The sequence below is a fragment of the Schistocerca gregaria genome, chromosome 3, assembly GCF_023897955.1.
Source record: "Schistocerca gregaria isolate iqSchGreg1 chromosome 3, iqSchGreg1.2, whole genome shotgun sequence".
Lineage (NCBI taxonomy): Eukaryota > Metazoa > Arthropoda > Insecta > Orthoptera > Acrididae > Schistocerca > Schistocerca gregaria.
Genome location: NC_064922.1, coordinates 157,199,629 through 157,220,620, shown reverse-complemented (window position 1 = coordinate 157,220,620; position 20,992 = coordinate 157,199,629). Strand labels below are relative to the sequence as shown.

General features: G+C 43.6%; 1 protein-coding gene across 1 annotated transcript in view; it reads right to left on the bottom strand.

The window, feature by feature from the left end:
• The window catches only part of LOC126355291 (epidermal growth factor receptor substrate 15 homolog), a 143,384-nt gene extending 125,728 nt beyond the window's left edge, over positions 1 to 17,656 (bottom strand). Inside the window, exon 1 of the mRNA XM_050005581.1 lies at positions 17,464 to 17,656. Coding sequence (XP_049861538.1) covers positions 17,464 to 17,656 — 193 coding nt within the window. The remainder of the gene's footprint in view (positions 1 to 17,463) is intronic.
• Positions 17,657 to 20,992: the final 3,336 nt, after the last annotated feature.

Sequence of the window (20,992 nt, the reverse complement as noted above, 5' to 3'; positions counted from 1 at the left end):
GGGAGAGGAAAGCACTGGTCAGGTTATTGGTGTAATTGTTGAGGGATTCGTCACTGGAGCAGATACGTTTGCCACGAATACCTAGGCCGTAGGGAAGGGAGCGTTTGATGTGGAATGGATGGCAGCTATCAAAGTGAAGGTACTGTTGTTTGTTTGTGGGTTTGATATGGACAGAGGTGTGGATGTGAGCTTCAACAATATGAAGGTCAACATCCAGGATGGTGGCTTGGGTTTTGGAGAAGGACCAGGTGAAATTCAGATTCGAAAAGGAGTTGAGGTTATGGAGGAAATTAAGGAGTGTTTCTTCACCATGAGTCCAGACCACAATGATGTCATCTATAAACCTATACCAGGCCAGGGGAATCAGCTGTTGGGTCTTCAGGAAAGCCTCCTCCATGCGGCCCATGAAGAGGTTGGCATAGGACGGAGCCATCCTGGTTCCCATGGCCGTTCCCCTGATTTGTTTGTAGGTCTGGCCTCCAAAAGTGAAGTAATTATGGGTGAGGATGAAGTTGGTAAGTGTGATAAGGAACGAGGTTTTTGGAAGATCTTCAGGCAGGCATTGGGAGAGGTAGTGCTCAAGGGCAGAGATACCATGGGTGTATGGGATGTCTGTGTAAAGGGATGTAGCATCTATGGTGACAAGAAAGGTTTCAGGTGGGAGAGGAGTGGGAATGGATTTGAGGCGTTCTAGGAAGTGGTTTGTGTCCTTGATGATGCCTCCCTCCATCCTTGCTACCCTCCCTGTTTTCCTTTCCCTGTTGCTTCATAACCTGGGTTTTGAGTAACTAAATCCACTTTCCCTTCTTCCCTTTCTTTCCCCTCTCTCCTCCCTGATGAAGGAACATTTATTCCGAAAGCTAGGAACGTAAATTTTCGGTTGTTTTTTGTCTATCTATCGGCTGTACTGAGCTGAGGTAAGTACTGGCCAGCCCCTCTATCTCTTTGTTAGTATTTGTTTCCTCCATAATATGTTAGAGGGAGTACCTGGTGGCAAGAACCTGGACTTGTGTGAAATCACTAAGTGAGTCACAAGTTTCCATCCAGTCACTCATTGGCCAGCCTGGGCTGGCAATAGAAGACAGCCAATGGAAGGCTGAATTTTTAAAATTCAGAATTTAAAAAAATCATTCACACAGGAGGACAGTAAGGGCACATCATGATTTAATTGTTGCACAGACTCCCATAAGGAGAACATAGTAATAGTTATCCCTAGGGCTGAGAAGTAGCTGAAAGAGTTGAAAACAAATAAGTCAACAGGTCCAGATGGAATCCCGATTTGTTCTTAGTGAGAGTACTCTTTCACATAGATACTTAATTGGCTTGTATTTACCATGAACCTCTTACCCAGGACAAGGCCCAAGTAACTGAAAAAAAGGGAATACAGGTGATTCTGCATATAGGAAAGGGAAAAGAACAGACCTGCAAAATTGAAGACCAATATCCTTAATGTTGGTTTGCTGTAGAATTCTGGAACACATTCTAAGTTTGAACACAGTAGATTTCCTTGAGGCAGAGAAGCTACTGCCTACAAATCGAAACATATTTACAAACCATCACTTGTACGAAACTCAGATTGTCCTCTTCTATCAGGATATCCTGCAAACCATGCATGAAGGCCAATAGGCAGTTTCCATTCCCTTGGTTTCTGGCAAGTGTTTGAGATAATGCCCCACTGCATACTGTTAATGAAGGTCCAAGCATACAGAATAATTTCAATATGTGAATGGCTCAAAGACTTCTTAAGTAATGGAACCCAGTACATTGTCCTGCCAGTGAATGTTCATTTGGGAGAAGGATATAGTCAGGAGTGCTCCAGGGAAGTGTGATATGGCCACTGCTGGTCTCTATATGCATACATGATCTGAAGGATAGGTTGAGTGGCAATCTGCGATTGTTTGCTGATGACATTCTGGTGTACAGGAAAGTGTCACTGTTGTGTGGCAGTAGGAAGATGGGGGATGACTTAGAATTTCTATTTTGTGTGTTTACTGGAATGGCACCTTGCTCTGAATGTAGAGAAATGCACGTTAATGCAGGTGAGTAGCAAAAAAAATCCTATAATGTTCAAAGACAGTACTGGTGGTGTGATGCTTTGCATAGCCCTGATAATTAAATATCTAGGGATAATGTTGCAAAGCAATAGGAAATGGAGCGAGGTCATGAGATTAGTAAATGGATGGTTGACTCTGTTTTATTTGGGGAGAATTATAGGAAAGTGTAGCTCATTTACAAAGGGAACTGCAAATAGGACACTAGTGCGAACCATACTTCAGTACCGCTAAAGCATTTGGGATTCCCACTAGGTTAGATTTAAAGAAGACAGCAAAGCGATTCAGAGGCCCCAGGGAAACATATTTGGAGCCTCTCTGTTTATGTTGTCTATTATGACTTCACAGACAATATTAGCCCTAGGACGCCTCGGGGGGGGGGGGGGGGGGGGGGTTCGTTGAACCCACAGTTTTTTTATGCCCCCTGCTTTTGCCCAAGTAACTTTCATACTACATATTCCCTTTGAGTTGAGGCCTCCAGTAAAAACTTTTGATGTTGTCAACAATGCACCAAGATAAACGCACTGTTGGAGGAGAGAAGAATAAAACCGAGATATTATAACTCCACTAAAAGTGGATTGATACCATTGATCAAATGACACATATGTACACCTGCAAGAGGGGAACAAAGAAATGGTGTCTGTATTTTACACTCTCATTGACATTTGTGCTATCAATGCAACCACCATATTTACCCAGCAACATCCAAGATGTAATGAAAAGAAACACAACAAACAGAAACTTTATCTTCTGCAAGCTGGGATGGAACAAGTGAAATTGCAGGTAGAAGAAAGAAGTGCCAATGCAAGAGGGTTATCTAACCAAATTGTTCAATCAATGGAGACTATTCTACAAAAGAAAATCAAAGAAGTGACAACAGAAGCATGTCAGCCTCCTGCAGGGAAAGGTCGGTGCAATCTTTGTGTAAGAGAAGCTAAAACAAAGAAGCAGAAGTACAACAATCTAAGTAAACCAAAACAGTATTGTGGACAGTGTCATAAACATGTGTGTAACACACATTCAGAAAAAATTGTGAATTGTGTCTCTTGCCTTGAAGTTGAGGACTCAGAGTAGTCTATTGTATATAAACACATCTGTATTTTGTATTATAATATGTCAATTTTTTATTCACTCAATCCAATATTTATAACAATTAACAGCATTTATAAACCGATGCCTTAGTTAAAATACATAAACCATTTTGAAAGTTGTAATTTTTCATCAGTAAACTTGTTTAATACCTGTGGGCTCACCGAACCCCCCCCCCCCCCCCCCTCCCTCCTTACGCAACCAAGTTAGAAAAAAAGGCTTGGGCGTCCTAGGGTTAATAGTAACCTCAGATTTTTCGCAGATGATGCAATTACATACAGTGAAGTATTGTCTGAAAGAAGCTGCACAAATTTTAAGTCTGATCTTGATTGGATTTCAAAGAGATTCAAAGATTGGTAACTTATTTTAAATGTTCTCCTTATGTCTTCAACAATCACACTGGTAGGCAGCAGCTTGCCAGGCATTTCTGTCTTCAGCCTTGCCCTTGAGGTTACTACAGGTTGTGCACAGCTGTCATCCTCATCCTCATCTGATTGACGTTCTGTAGCCTCGGTCTGCCTCTTGTATTCTTCCCTCCTACTGTACCTTCAATGATACTTTTAATGATACCACCATGTCTCAGCAGATGGCTGACGCACGTGTTCCTTCTGTGCTGGAAAAGCTTCAACAAATTGGTTTCTCTTCTTCCACCCTGTGGAGCACCTTTTCATTTGACATTTTTCCTACCCAGGAGATCTTTAACATTCTGCAGTACCACCACATCTTGAGAGCTATTATTTTGTGTTTTTTCTGCATCTTTAGAGTGTCTATGTTTCACTTTCATACAACAGCACACACTAAACAAATGTCTTTATGAGGTCTTTCCTGAAATGTATGTTAATGCAAATGGATGTGAAAGCATTGTTAAAAGTAGCTTTTGCCTCATGGATTTGGTCTGCAGTATCCTTCCTTGACCTTTCATCTGATGTAATTTTACTCCCTAAATAGGCAAATTATGGTATCCGACATTACTGACAATGCCATTTCAACAAAGGATGTGGAACCAATGGTGCAGAAAGCCAGTGAACTCGTTATGGCAGCAGCCAACAGAGCACATGTGCCACGTGTATTGGATAAAGACTCTTGTTTTTTAGGTAAAGCTAAATCATTATGGTTTGATGGGGGCAGTGCACAAATGGTTTAATTCATACTTAACTGGAAGAATGCAGAAAGTTGAAATAAGGGGTTCGTGTAATGTTAAAACAACAGCTGATTCCTCAAACAGGGGGCTAATCAAGTACGGGGTCCCACACGGTTCAGTCTTAGGTCCTTTACTGTTCTTGATATACACTCCTGGAAATTGAAATAAGAACACCGTGAATTCTTTGTCCCACGAAGGGGAAACTTTATTGACACATTCCTGTGGTCAGATAAATCACATGATCACACTGACAGAACCACAGGCACATAGACACAGGCAACAGAGCATGCACAATGTCGGCACCAGTACAGTGTATATCCACCTTTCGCAGCAATGCAGGCTGCTATTCTCCCATGGAGACGATCGTAGAGATGCTCGATGTAGTCCTGTGGAACGGCATGCCATGCCATTTCCACCTGGCGCCTCAGTTGGACCAGCATTCGTGCTGGACGTGCAGACCGCGTGAGACGCCACTTCATCCAGTCCCAAACATGCTCAATGGGGGACAGATCCGGAGATCTTGCTTGCCAGGGTAGTTGACTTACACCTTCTAGAGCACGTTGGGTGGCACGGGATACATGCGGACGTGCATTGTCCTGTTGGAACAGCAAGTTCCCTTGCCGGTCTAGGAATGGTAGAACGATGGGTTCGATGACGGTTTGGATGTACCGTGCACTATTCAGTGTCCCCTCAACGATCACCAGAGGTGTACGGCCAGTGTAGGAGATCGCTCCCTACACCACGATGCCGGGTGTTGGCCCTGTGTGCCTCGGTCGTATGCAGTCCTGATTGTGGCGCTCACCTGCACGGCGCCAAACACACATACGACCATCATTGGCACCAAGGCAGCAGCGGCTCTCATCGCTGAAGACGACACGTCTCCATTCGTCCCTCCATTCACGCCTGTTGCGACACCACTGGAGGCGGGCTGCACGATGTTGGGGCGTGAGCGGAAGACGGCCTAACGGTGTGCGCGACCATAGCCCAGCTTCATGGAGACGGTTGCGAATGGTCCTCACCAATACCCCAGGACCAACAGTGTCCCTAATTTGCTGGGAAGTGGCGGTGCGGTCCCCTACGGCACAGCGTAGGATCCTACGGTCTTGGCGTGCATCCGTGCGTCGCTGCGGTCCGGTCCCAGGTCGACGGGCACGTGCAACTTCCGCCGACCACTGGCGACAACATCAATGTACTGTGGAGACCTTACGCCCCACGTGTTGAGCAATTCGGCGGTACGTTCACCCGGTCTCCCGCATGCCCACTATACGCCCTCGCTCAAAGTCCGTCAACTGCATATACGGTTCACGTCCACGCTGTCGCGGCATTCTACCATTGTTAAAGACTGCGATGGAGCTCCGTATGCCATGGCAAACTGGCTGACACTGACGGCGGCGGTGCACAAATGCTGCGCAGCTAGCGCCATTTGACGGCCAACACTGCGGTTCCTGGTGTGTCCGCTGTGCCGTGCGTGTGATCATTGCTTGTACAGCCCTCTCGCAGTGTCTGGAGCAAGTATGGTGGGTCTGACACACCGGTGTCAACGTGTTCTTTTTTCCATTTCCAGGAGTATACATCAGTGACTTACCATTCCACATTGATGAAGATGCAAAAGTTAGTTCTTTTTGCTGATGATACAAGTATAGTAATAACATCCAAAAACCGAGAACTAAGTGATGTAATTGTAAATTATCTTTTTCACAGAATTACTAAGTGGTTTTCAGCAAACAGACTCTCTTTAAATTTTGATAAAACACAGTATATACAGTTATGTACAGTAAATGGCACAACTCCAGTAATAAATATAGACTTTGAACAGAAGTCTGTAGCTAAGGTAGAATTTTCAAAAATTTTAGGTATGAACATTGATGAGAGCTTAAACTGGAAGCAACACATTGATGGTCTGCTGAAACGTCTGAGTTCAGCTACGTATGCTAGTAGGGTTATTGCAAATTTTGGTGATAAGAATCTCAGTAAATTAGCTTAATATGCCTTCTTTCAATCACTGCTTTCGTATGGCATCATATTCTGGGGTAATTCATCATTGAGTAGAAAAGTATTCATTGCTCAAAAACGTGTAATCAGAATAATTGCTGGAGCCCACCCACGGTCATCCTGCAGACATCTATCTAAGGATCTAGGGATCCTCACAGTAACCACTCAGTATATATATTCGCTTATGAGATTTGTTGATAATAATCCAACCCAGTTCAAAAGTAATAGCAGTGTGCATAGCTATAACACCAGGAGAGAGGATGATCTTCACTATGTAGGGTTAAATCTCACTTTGGCACAGAAAGGGGTAAATTATGCTGCCACAAAAGTCTTTTTTGGACCTACCAAACAGCATCAAAAGCCTGACAGACAGCCAACAAACATTTAAAAATAAATTAAAAGAATTTCTAGATGACAACTCCTATTCATTGGCTGAATTATTATATATAAATTAAGGGAAAAAACGAAAAAAGAACAAAAAAACTTAAACATTAGTGTTATGCAATATTTTGTGCAATGTAATATCTTGTACAGACATCTTTTATTAACCTGACACATTCCACATCATTACAAAGTGTCACATTCATGATTTATGGAAGAAGTATTAATCTAATCTAATCTAAAGGTGCAAAGTTAAGGTAGCCGCCAACTCGGATCATTTTCATGTTTGTTAGCTCATAAATCTCACACGCCAATATTCTGCCACACTTAGATTTTTGCTTATTTAGGGCTATTTCTTTCTCAGTTTTCTCTCTTGTCATATTAAGTGTGTTGCTGATATTTCTTGGTTGTGTATCATTTTGATTGGTTTAGCTCATTGAATGCTAGAACTCTCGCTGTTGAGAATACAGTATGGTGTTTTCCTCCCAGTTTGTGAATTCATACTTTTAAACCTGTACCCCAGGAAAGAATTGCTAAACAAAGAATTCAACATTCTTCAGTCATGGGCAATGGTGTTTTTTCTACTCACCACTAACATTTTTGATTTAGCTTTCTTACTTTTCATGTTATAGGAAAAACTGAAGGTGGTTTCCATCTGGGCCAGCATTGATGCTGATTGTTCTGCTTCTTCATCTAACATTGCAATATCATCAGAAAATCTCAACATGTCTATTTTCTTACCATAAACTTTAATTCTACATGTAGCTCCTAGTTTCTCCATAACTTCATCCATTGTCCTCTGAATATATCCATTGAACAAGACAGGCGAGAGTGAGCAGCCATCATATGCCCTCCTTAATACAGTAGTAGCTTCTTCTTGATCTTCTCCACATCTTATCAGAGCCACCTCCTCTCTATATAGTCTATGCACTGTTCTCTATATGATCTCTGCATCACTCTTCTGACCTTATAATTTATATCACTCTCTGTCAGCATCTTAAAAAGGTGTTACCAGTCTATCCTGTCCTTTTTATAAGTAGAGGAATGAAATATATGTGTCTTGAACACTCAACAATAATTAATCATAAGCTAAGCATTGCTTCTTTTGTGTGTGTGTGTGTGTGTGTGTGTGTGTGTGTGTGTGTGTGTGTGTGTGTGTGTGTGTGTGTGTGTACACACATCTTCCAAAGCCAAATTAGTAGCCATTATAATTTCATCATGCCTAGAAACGTAAAACTGTGTGCTTCACAAAAAAAGGCAGACTATCCTGTGATAATAACAACTGGAATTAGTAAATTCACACAAATACCCATGTGTAACAATTTGCAGAGAGATGAAATGGAACAATTACATAGGTTCAGCCATAGGTAAAACCAGTGACAAACTTCAGTCCATTGGTAGAATACTAGGGAAATGCAGTCAGCCTACAAAGAAGAGTGCATACGAAACACTCATGTGGCCATCCCAGAATATTGCTTAAATTTATCGGACTTATACAAAATAGGACTAACAGAGAATATTGAATGTATATGGAGAATGGCAGCAGAAATGGTCACAGGTTTGTTTGGTACTTGGGAGAATGTCATGGAGATGCTGAAGAAACTGAACTAGCAGGAATGTGAAAATTGGTAGAAACTATCCTGAGAAAGCCTAAATACAAATTTTCAACAATTCTCACTACAGATGGGTCTCTCTCATCTAGGGTTCTGACCGACCTGCCCTTCCTTTTTAACCTTTCCCAAGCTATCCCCCTCTCCTCCCTGAAGAAGGAACTTTTACATCCAAAAGCTAGATACAGTGTGTTATACAGGAGCCAAGGTAGTCCCAGAGGGCTGGCAACCCATATTACATCAAAGAGGACGAGGTTGTCTATGTCCAAGGCATACCAAAAGCACCATGGTAAACACCGGCTATTTACATAGAAGATAATGGAAACAGACATTCCAAGCACTACTTCCTGCAGGGGGAGCTTGAGCCACGGCCAGCAGGACGTATCACTACGCCAAAGCCTGATTGGCTGGAGAGAACTGTTTAGGGACTAGAACCAGGCCCGAAGTTCAGTTCACTCTGGATGCCGACCTCGTGTACTTCGATCGCTGAAGACTATGTTTTCATCTCTGAATTGGACTGTTACTAGTGTCTGTGTGTTACCACAAACCTTTGCAAAAATTTAAAAGTGAACTTTTGTTTGTCTCAGTTATGAGACTTTTAGTGGCATTGTTAAGGTTACTTTTTGTTTGTTGTTCAGTCACCAACCTTGTGAACTTACATCAATAAAAGTTGCGTTTGTGAAAAATTGCGAATTGTCAGTCACAACACAGTGTAACTTTTACTTTTATACATGTCCGTTGCTATACTACACATTTTGTCTCCTGAAGGGCCAGCGATTCAGTCTCACAATTTATTAATACAAAAAATCTCTTTTTTTGTGTGTTCCACGGACCATATCTGTGACAGTTCACTATAATGCATAGTCTGTCAGAAGGTTTACAAATCAGACACATTTGCTCTGTGAAAACATGTCTATTATTGACCATTTACATAACTGTATTGTTTATAATCTTAAACTTCAAAAAAAATTGATAAATATAATACAATTGATTAAACAGCATCTGTTCAGATATTCATTATGTTTTAGAAGAAGTTTTCAAGCAGAAATTATTTCATTTAGTTTTTAAAGCTTTGACTACTGCCAGCATCTTTAACACTCAAGAGAGGTGATCAAACATTTTTATGCCTGCATACTTTGCTCCTTCTGCATAAGTGTAAGGTTAAGCTGTAGATAGTGGAGACACTATTTCTTTTTGCCCCTAATGCTATATTTGCAAATGTAACAACTGTTTTCAAACTGTACCTATCTCATTACAATAAAATTTATAAGAAAGTAAAGGTATTGTGAAGTGGCTGTCAGTGTGCCAAATTTTGTAAATACTTGCTTGCATGAAATTCAAGACTAGAATTGCCCCAGGAAATTATTTCACAACATTAATGAATGGAATGTGTGCAAACTAAGTTAATTTTCTAATGCTTTCAGTGCCATAATCAGCTCAATAAAATAGACCAAATGTTGCTGAGATCAAACATTTAAGAAACTCTGTAATATGTGATTACTGTTTCAACTCCTGATCCATTCAGGAATTTTGAAAAATCAGTGTCACAGATACCCTGTCTGTTATTGTATTATTATTATTATTATTATTATTATTATTATTATTACTGTTAATTGTGATATATCTTGTTTCATACAGAATTAAATTAACTTGTGGCGTAGAGCACCATAAATATCGATATTCGTTCAGTGCATAAGTGTGCTATCTTTGAGGAGATGGCTTTGGGGCAGGATGTTGGACACTAACGGCAGTTAGCCTCCGGACTTGTATCTATGTAGAAGCTAAGTGTGAATAAATCTGTATTTGAGAGAATTCTAGTTGTTTACCTACAGCTGTTCAATATTCCCTCACTGGTGTCCCTGTTTTTTGTGTAATACGCGTCCGAGTTACCGCCCGACGGTTGTTTACGTGCCTAATGCGTCGGGTTTCTCTGCGATTGTTCAGCACCAGACAATGGCTTTTCAGCACTCACCGCCGCCCGGATTTCAGCAACATCTCTCCAGCACTCCTGCCGTCGTAGTGAACATGCCGCAAGAATCTTCAGAATCCTTCAGTCAGAACATGCAGTGGAATTCATCGAGTGCCACCAGTTTCTTCCAACTGCCAACGGTTGTGGACTTTGGCTTTGTTAGCCTAGACCTTCCCACGTGTTCTCCACAGAGTGTTGGTCGGAACATTCCTACTCCTGTGTCGAACGCACAATTCAATACAGTTTGTGGCGTCGAGCGAGGTTTTGCTACTTTGGAAAGTCCAGTAGTAAATTCAAACTCGAATCAGTTCCCGCCACGTGTGCATCCTTCCGCGCCGGCTAGTCAACAGGTGTTCCATGCTCGCCAAATAGCAAATATCACACCGAGTGTGCATCCTAGTGGTCGTGTGTGGGATCCTTGTGTTGCTTCTAATCAATTCAACAATTCTGTGCTGAACAGTAATTACTCCGACATCTACAACCAGCCTCACCACTCACGGTCGAGTGAATACTGTGTGCATAACGGACGTTCACCGGCCTACTTAAGTACTTGTGGCTTCTCTCCGAGCTACCACATCAATGAGAATGCACATTTAGACTACGATCCTCACACCGTTCGAGTGTCCATTGCTTCTCAGCTGCCCCCCCCCCCCCCGCCCCCACCTCCCCCTCCCCCCGGCGTCAAGTCAATTTCGTGATTCCCGCATTACAGGACGCCAATAATCTGGACTCCCTGTCTTCTGCATGCTCTACTTCCGTCCGAAGTAATAGGCGCACCTCCTCAGTGACTGCAGTGCCGAATCTTCTGAAACTACCAGACTTCAAACCCGCTCACCCGGAGTTCTGGTTTAACCTGGTTGAACAAACATTCAATGTCTGTGCTTTGGACGACGACGCACGCTTCGCCTGCCTCATGAAACATCTTCACGACCACGTCGATTTAATTTACGACCTGGTCAAAGCACTCCTCCTAGCAGGGAAGTATGCTGTGGCGAAATAGACGATACTGGATCGCGTCTCTAAAACCAGGAGAGAGAATGTGCGACAGCTCATCTACGAAGATGACAGGTCTCCGTCCCAGCTGTGGCGGTGCATCCGTCTTCTCGTCGATGAGCAAGTTATGCCTGATGACACGTTCGCAGAAATCTGGACTGAAAAGCTGCCTTTGCCTGTCCAGGCTGCAATCTCTGCGTATGAAGATAGGCCAATAAATGAACGTTTACGCACCGCGACAGAGCATACTCCGCCAGGCAACGTGAGCTCCGTGCACTGCATTTTGGACGTGATCGCACTAAGATGCTTTCTGACGCCACGCTCTTGTCTGGTGCTGCTAATAACAAGTTTGTTAAACTAGCCGCCCTGCCTGCACCTTCAATCCCCCGCAACGACAGTGCATCGGCCTCTGTGGAAGACTCTGGGGCACATACTCTGTCACCTAGCAACTGCCCACAGGAGCAGAGGCCCGCCCAACCGTACTGTTTCTTCCACGCGAGATTCGGGGAGCAAGCTCACAAATGCCAGTCACCATGTTCTTACCCAAACTCCAACTGCAGGTAGGCTACGGTGCCACCTCCTGCGATGTAAACAACGGGCACCATCCCACGTTGCACTCCGTTTCGGACAACAACAGTAAGTGTGGTCGAGTCTATGTTCGCGATTTACTATCAGGTGTATGTTTTCTCGTAGACACTGGCGCAGATGTCTCTTTGCTGCCGGTTTGCCTAGCAACCAATAAAGTGCAACCACACAAAACAGTACTTCGTGCAGTGAACTTGTCTACCCTACAGTGTTCGTGTTCCACTTTGTATACAGTGAAACTTTCGCCCGAGTGCAAGCTGGAGTGGACGTTTCTAGAGTCAACAATTGAAGAACCTATTCTCGGAATTGATTTCCTCAAGCACTATCAGTTGTCACTAGGTTTTGTGCAAAATACTGTGTTTTACCCACCCCTTAACAAACATATTCCTTTCGCTCCACCGAGTGACAGTTCGGCTAACACCAAACATGTGTGCTGTGCTAAGAAGTGTGTAAACCTATCCTTGGAGCTGCAATCTTGGACAAATAAGTGGCTAGTGGAGTGCGCCAAGTCTTTGAAGTTGAGGATGGAACATATGGAAATGCTGCTGCACCTCCGCAACATACACCACGAGTTGGCCTCCACACTACAATGGCTCGCGGCACTACAAGCAGACGACTCGTCCGCTACAGACAAGGTCAGTCCATGCCAATCTGATGTCCCCTTGCCCGCGCACATTAACGACAATGTTGTGAACTCTGTAAACTGTGTCAGCACCCCCTTTTGTAATGATAGTGTATGCCCGAGTGCTCATGCTCCTTGCATTCTGAGTGGACAATTAACTTTCCAAGCTCGTGACAATGAACTATGGCCGTCTGCTGTTCGGCCACGCCCACTCGTGCCTACAGTGCTCTTAGCGGCACGTCCTTCTACCAAGAACCAGTGTACCAGCCTCGCCCATGTCAACACGTGTGCGGCCTTTACGAGTGGTTGGCACACCTGTACTTCTGTGCCCTCAGCGCCAAGCTTTGCCCGTCCGCCACTGCCTGCTTTGCTTCATGGACATGTGACTGTCGTTCCGCGCCACGTATTGCGGTAGTCACTAATGGCACAGTTCATCGGTTACGTCTAACCGATGGGCTGCCCATATCGCAACGTCCACGCCGCCTCAAGCCGGAATTTATGAAAATTTGCAAAAGAACAATTGGATGATCTATTACAAAAGGGAATAATTGAACCTTCTTCCGGTTGCTGGGCTAGTCCTATCCTGTTTGACCAAAAGTAAGACGGTACTTGGCGTATGGTCGAAGACTATAGGCGTTTAAATGCCCGCACCATCATTGATAAATATCCGGTCCCACACATTACAGACTTCAATCATGCGCTCATAGGTGCAAAGTACTTCTCTGTTTTGGACTGTAAGCATGCATTTCATCAGATTCCCATAGCTCCGGAGGATATTGAAAAGACTGCCATAACCACCCCCTTCGGGCTGTTCCAATACAAATTTATGTCGTTTGGGTTAAAAAACGCCCCCCAAACATGGCAGCGCTTCATCAATCAAACTTTATCCCATCTAGACTTTTGTTTTGTATACATGGACGACATATTGGTTTTTGCTTCTACTTTGGAACAGAGTGAGGAGCGTGTTCAAGCCGCTGGTATTGAACTGAACAATAAAAAGACTCAATTGCACCAGTCATCCATCATATTCCTAAGTTACGTTGTGTCATCGGACGGTCTGACACCACCGCAGGACAAGATCAAGCCTGTTCTCGAGATGCTACGCCCTCAGACCTATAGGGAATTACGCAGGTTCAATGGAACAGTTAACTATTACCGTAAACATTTGCCAGCCGCTTCTGCGGTGCAGGCTCCTCTCACAGATGCTCTCGCTGGCCCACAAACTTCTGACACCCACCAGGTCCCATGGACACCAGACATGGACAAGGCATTTAACAAACTCAAACAGCTGTTGGCCTCCACAGTCACTATTGGTCACCCACGTGTGGACGCCACAATGTTTATCACTACTGATGCTAGTGACAATGCTATCGGCGCAGTACTGAGTCAGACAACGATGTTACGACCCGCCTGCAGTCTTTCTCAAAAAAACTAAACAACGCGCAGAAGAAATACTGAACATTCGACAGAGAATTGCTTGCAGTTTACGAGGCCATAAGGCACTTCAGAACTAATGTTGAGGGACAAGATTTCTTTGTGCTCACTGATCACAAGCCGTTGGTTCCTGCCATAAAAAATCCTGCGGCTGATCTGCCCCCACGACACTCTCGTCACATCGATTACATCTTACAATTTACGAATGACATTCGCTACATCCGAGGAGCGGACAATGTGGTTGCTGATTTTCTCTCAACTTAAATTGACTTAACGGACCTACCTCGGTTGCAATCGGCAGACCCTGATACCATGCAGTTAATTTCGGACCACAGCTCCTCTCTCCAACCGGTACGCTCTACTTTCCCTCGCATATCTGACTTAGTGTGGTGTGATGAATCGACTGGTACGTTGCGGCCATTCATTCCTAAGCCCCTTCAACATCAGGTCTTTGACAAACTACACACATTAGCACACTCCGGTGTCAAAGCTTCCACCCGTCTGGTAGCTGAACGGTTTGTCTGGAGAGACATGCGCTGCAACTGTCAGTCTTGGGCAAGGGCATGCATGTTGTGTCAACATAACAAAGTTTCCAGGAACACTTCCCAACCCCTTGGCTGTTTTGCCCAACTGCCAGGCCGGTTTCACCATGTTCATGTTGACCTCACAGGCTCTTTGCCCCCCTCCGAGGGTTTCCGTTACTTGTTTACAGTGCTATTGACAGGATGACTCGGTGGGCTGAGGCTGTGCCTATTCCAAACATTACCTCTGAGACAGTAAGTTGAGCATTCTAAGATTCGTGGATCTCTAGATTTGGCTCACCTGTTTACCTCAGCACTGGCCAGGGGCGACAATTCGAGTCTTCAGTTTTCTCTGACTTATGTAAAATGTGCATACCACCCCCAAAGCATTCGGCTTGTTGAGCGATGGCATCACACCTTAAAGTCTGCCCTGCGTTGCCATGACTCACTATGGACAGAGGCACTGCCGTTTGTGCAACTTTCAAAGAAGACCTCAAGGGTTCCGTAGCCGAGTTTGTGTATGGCCAACCTCTGGTTTTGCCTGGAGAATTAGTCACTCCCACCCCACTTCCATGACCCTCTGAACTCCCTTCACTTCTCGAGCGGGTGCGCTTGCACTGCAGCAAAATTAAGCCGCCACCTCCGGCTGCTCATACACCTCCGCGCATGTACGTACCACGCACGCTAGACTCTTGTGAGTACGTGTTTCTCAGAGACGACTCAATCAAAGCCCCGCTTCAGTCACCCTACACAGGTCCTTACAAGGTAGTCAAACGCTCTGAGAATAACATCGATCTCCTCATAAAAGACTCTGTAACCACGGTCTCACTCAACCGATTGAAACCAGCTTTCGTTGAGCCTCAAGTGAACCTCCCTGATTCTGCCCCTATTTCTCCCACTCCTGCTTAGAGCGGCCATCCATCTCCCCATACCATGCATTCTGGTACTGATTCTCCACAGCATGCTTCTCTGCCGAGCACTGCTCCTTCTCCTCATTCATCTAATTCAAGTGGCCAATCTTTTCGGGGCTTCACTCCTCACAGTCGAACTGCCAACCACTCAGATTCTACCATAGCGTTACCATCTTCGTGTGACAGCTCTTTGTCACGCCGTTCAATCCACGCTGGCTCCTCGTTGCCTTCGGTCACGGTCCCTTGTCTGTCAGCTGATCGCCCGAGGTTGTCTCCTGCGCAGTCCAGTGCACCTGCCACCCCCTACTTAGCAGATGCTTCCCCCTGCCATGGCTTTCCCACACCTCTCTGCCCCCCTACCATTGCTCATACAGGTGCCACTCAAGAATTCACAACATATGTACACCCTGATGACATACATAAATTATCGGATGGCGATACGGTGTGTGTGGTACTCGCATGTGACAATGTTGAGGGAGGAAGTGCAGAATCTCGTGTGGTGCGCCGCTTTAAATTGAGCAGAAGTGCTGCTTGTGGCAATTTGCATGCCTTTGTTAGGCTTTCTGGCAAGGTGATTCTCCGCCTGCCGGCTGACGAAGTGCTACACCTCCACACCAGGACGGGACGTCGTCTTCAGCCGCCATCGTCACTTGCTGACTTCGCCTTCGACGTACCGGGTTTCATCCCCCCCCCCCCCCCCCCTCTCCTACCAGTCGACCGCTTCTGCCTGACACAGAAGAACTGTATGTTACCTTCCTAACTTCTCACCCCCCCCCCCCACATTCACAGGAATGTACTCCATACCATGCAGGGGGGGGGGGGGGGGGATATGGCGTAGAGCGTCATAAATATCGATATTCGTTCAGTGCGTAAGTGTGCTATCTTTGAGGAGATAGCTTTGGGGCAGGATGTTGGACGCTAACGGCAGTTAGCCTCCGGACTTGTATCTATGTAGAAGCTAAGTGTGAATAAATCTGTATTTGAGAGAATTCTAGTTGTTTACCTACAACTATTCGATATTCCCTCAAACTTTTTTTTGACATGTTCCGTGATAGACTCTTTATATTTCTGATTTATTTACAGCTCTTTCTCTTGTTGCAGTTCTGTGAAAATACTGCAGGCACAAATGTCATATAAATGTAACGAAACTACAGCAAGCTATTGTCTCTACTGTAGAATCCTGTACATCTAGAAAAATATTTACAACTCTCCAAGTATTATGCATTTTTTAAGTGTCCAAACACATACAAGAAGGTGTTAATGGCTGTACGGCAAGTAACAAATTAATTATCTTTATTCACACAAATAACTTCCATTTAAACAGAATGTATGGTGATTTAATAGTTTGTTGTGTGTTATGATGACATAATTAGTCAAAGAGCATGAGTTTTTGCTAAAGGTTCAAAAATGAAGTGACAGCTTGCCCGCAATGGACCACACATCAAGTAGCCTCATGGACATCTTTTTCACCTTGCCCTGCCCTCTAGTGCCCCTGGGAACATATTCATGCTGATTTCGTGAGTCCGTTCCTTAACTCCTTTTGGCTCGTAGTAGTTAATGGTTTCTCAAAATTTTCATTGCTCCTTCATGTCCACAGTGGCTAAAGACACAGTCCATTGGATTATTTCCTTAGAAAGTTAGCCACATACGCTTGTGATGAACAAAGGCTCACAGTTTGTGTCTCAAGATTTTGTAGAGTTTTGTACAAAGAGTGGCTCTTCCTATTCATCCACATTCTGATGGAGAGACAGAGTGGCTGGTCCATACATTCAAAACTCAGATGAAGATATGTATGCCAGATGAAAATATATATCGCACAAACTTCTCCCGAGGAAGCCCTTAACAGTTTCTTAAGTTCACATAGGTTCAAACTGGTCAGCATCCATAGCCTGGTAGAGCTGCTTCGTGATTGCCAGTCCTGTATGCTGCTTCATCTGTTCCAGTCGACACCTGCAAACCTACGAGTGCCCCCCTTGCAGCAATTCCATCTGGGCTCCGCAGTCAGGGTCTGCAGGTTTGGCCTGCGCCCTAATTGGATACCACTGGTCACCCATCACTGCCAAGGTCTCTGCCTCTATCATACACACTTCCAGTGGCTTGGTGTCACGACACTACAACCAGCTCCATCCACAAGTGACCACCCATGCGTCAGAGAAGCCCCCACCTCTGTGGTTGCCTTCACCATATGCACCAGCCACTATGGTGTGGTCCGGGACACCTCCGGCTTCAGCACCGAATTCGCTCTGGTCTGCTACCACCAGACTAGTCAGTGCCTGGTTGCCTCCACTCAGCAGCCTGTCACCACTGTCGTCTTCTCTGGTGCCTCCATTGTCAACTGCATGTCCGGGTGTAGACATGTATGCAGCACCACCATCACTTATACTCCCTTAAGGCCACTTGCAGGGTAGTGGTTCTGTTCGCATCAGCACCATTTCAGACCATATACTCTTGGGACAGCACAACACCTGCTTGAACAATTGTTCCCTGCCGATGAAGACATGGTCCCAGCATGTAAATAAATGTAAAACATTGTACATAAATAGACAAAGAGATTCAGAACTGTTCAATTACACTATTGCTGAAAAATCACTGGAGACAGTAACAGCCATAAAATACCTAGCAGCAACCACCTGTAGTGACCTAAAATGCAATGAACACAAAAAAAAAGTTGTAGGAAAAGTAGACGCAAGGTTGAGGTTCATCAAAAAGAATCTCAAGAAAACATAATTCATCCACAAAAGAGGTGGCTTAATGAACAAGTGTTCAATCTATTCTTGAGTACTGTTCATCAGCCTGGAACTCTTATGCAGTAAAATTAACAAAAGAGATAGAAATGATCCAACAAAGAACACCAATTTTGTCACTGCATCATTCAGTAAATGCAAGAGCAGTACAGAGATCCTCAACATTCTGCAGTTGCAGTCACTACAACAGAGGTGTTGTATAACACAGGGAGGCTTACTACATATTTTCCGAGAGTGTTCATTTGAACATGAGTTGGAGATCATATTACTTCCTCCCATGCTGCTATTACAAAAACAAACATGATTAATAGAACATAGTACCTTAGAGCAACACGCAAGGGACAGGTTGTGCATAGCACCAAACATATTAACTGGGCAACAATAAAACAGGGTAAAGAATAGGCCAAGCACTCATTTGTGATCACTTAAATAATACTGATTCCTTGGTGGTTCACCATAGCACAGATTATATTAATACTTGTTCCATAGATCATGAATACAACACATCGTAATGATGTGGAACATGTCAGGTTAATAAAAGATGTATGTACAAGATATTACATTACACAAAATATTGCATGACACTAATGTTTAATAAGTTGTTGTTATTGTTGTTCCCCCCCTTAATTTATATCTAAACATTCAGCCAATGAGTAGAAGGAGTTGCCATCTAGAAATTCTCTTAATTTATTTTTAAATGTTAGTTGGCTATCTGTCAGGCTTTTGATGCTGTTTGGTAGGTGACCAAAGACTTCTGTGGCAGCGTAATTTACCCCTTTCTGTGCAAAGTCAGATTTAACCCTGCATAGTGAAGATCATCCTTTCTCCTGGTGTTATAGCTACACTCATTGCTATTACTTTTGAACTGGGTTGGATTATTAACAACAAATTTCATAAGTAAATATATATACTGTGAGGATCCCTAGATCCTTAATTAGATGTCTGCAGGATGACCGTGGGTGGGCTCCAGCAATTATTCTAATCACACGTTTTGAGCAATGAATACTGTTCTACTCAACGATGAATTACCCCAGAATATGATGCCATACGAAAGCAGTGAATGAAAGAAAGCATAGTAAGCTAATTTACTAAGATTCTTATCACTAAAATTTGCAATAACCCTAATAGCATACATAGCTGAACTCGAACATTTCAGCAGACTATCAATGTGTGGCTTCCAGTTTAGCCTCTCATCAATGGACACACCTAAAATTTTTAAAATTCTACCTTAGCTACAGACTTCTGTTCAAAGTCTATATTTATTACTGGAGTTGTGCCATTTACTGTACAGAACTGTATATACTGTGTTTTATCAAAATTTAAAGAGAGTCTGTTTGCTGAAAACCACTTAGTAATTTTGTGAAAAACATAATTTACAATTACATCACTTAGTTCTCAGTTTTTGGATGTTATTACTATACTTGTATCATCAGCAAAAAGAACTAACTTTGCATCTTCATCAATGTGGAATGGTAAGTCATTGCTGTATATCAAGAACAGTAAAGGACCTAAGACTGAACCCTGTGGGACCCCATACTTGATTAGCCCCCTGTTTGAGGAATCAGCTGTTGTTTTAACATTACATGAACCACTTATTTCAACTTTCTACATTCTTCCAGTTAAGTATGAATTAAACCATTTGTGCAATGCCCCCCTCAAACCACAATGATTTAGCTTATCTAAAAGAATTCCATGATTTACACAATCAAAGGCCTTTGAGAGATGACAAAAAATACCAATGGGTGATGTCCGGTTATTCAGAGCATGTAATATTTGATCAGTGAAAGCGTATATAGCATTTTCTGTTGAAAAGCCTTTCTGAAAACGAAACTAACATTTTGTTGGTACTTCATTTTTACAAATATTGGAGGCTACTCTTGAATACATTACTTTCTCAAAAAATTTTGATAGAACTGTCAGAAGAGAGATTGAGCGGTAGTTGTAGACATCCGACATCCCCCTTTTTATGCAATGGTTTTACAATGGCATATTTCAGTCTATCGAGGAAAACACCCTGCTCCAAAGAGCTATTACATATGTGGCTGAGAATCCTACTTATTTGTGGGGAACAAGGTTTAAGTACCTTGCTGGAAATGCCATCAATTCCGTAATAGCTTTTACTTTTCAGTGAGTGTATTATTTTACTGATTTCAGAGGGAGAGGTTGGTGGAATTACAGTTGTTTCAAACTGCACAGGTATGGTCTCTTCTATTAGTAGCCTTGCCTCTTCTAGTGAAGATCTAGATCCTATTTTCTCCACAACATTTAAAAAATGATTATTGAAAATATTTTCAATTTCTGATTGTTTGTTAGTACACTTGTCATTCAGTTTTATGGCACCAAAGTCTTCCTGTGCTCTTGGTTGCCCTGTTTCCCTTTCAATAATATACCAAATTACTTTAATTTTATTATCAGAGTGGGTTGACCCAGATGCCCTCTATAAGTGAGCTTGTGAACTGTATGGACGCACGATCTCTGAAATTACACGCGTCATGATTGAAGGTACATCATTCCTCCCTTTCAGGGGCGGGAAAACCGCATGCATAAATACCAGAAAAATAGATGGTACATAAAAAATGCATGGAAAAAGAGACACTGGTACCAAAAAGGTACTGGTATAAAAAATGGTACTGGTACTGAAAAAGCACTAGTACCATGAAAAAAAGCACTGACATTAAGAGTCATGGTAAACACCAACGATGGCATTGGCATCCATTTCATCACCCGACGATGGCAATTGCTGAAGCATGCACTGCGCAAGCACTGGCAAGCAGAGAAGGAAGTGATGAAGGGGCGGTTTGACACACCATCTCAGTAAGAGGCTGTATGGCACATCCAGGAACAGCATCTCCATACCAACATCCTTTTCGAGAAGAGCGGATGGTGCTGCAGGCGTCAGTGGGTGCATTGGAGACAACAGCCGCACAGGACCCAGCAATGGAGACAGCA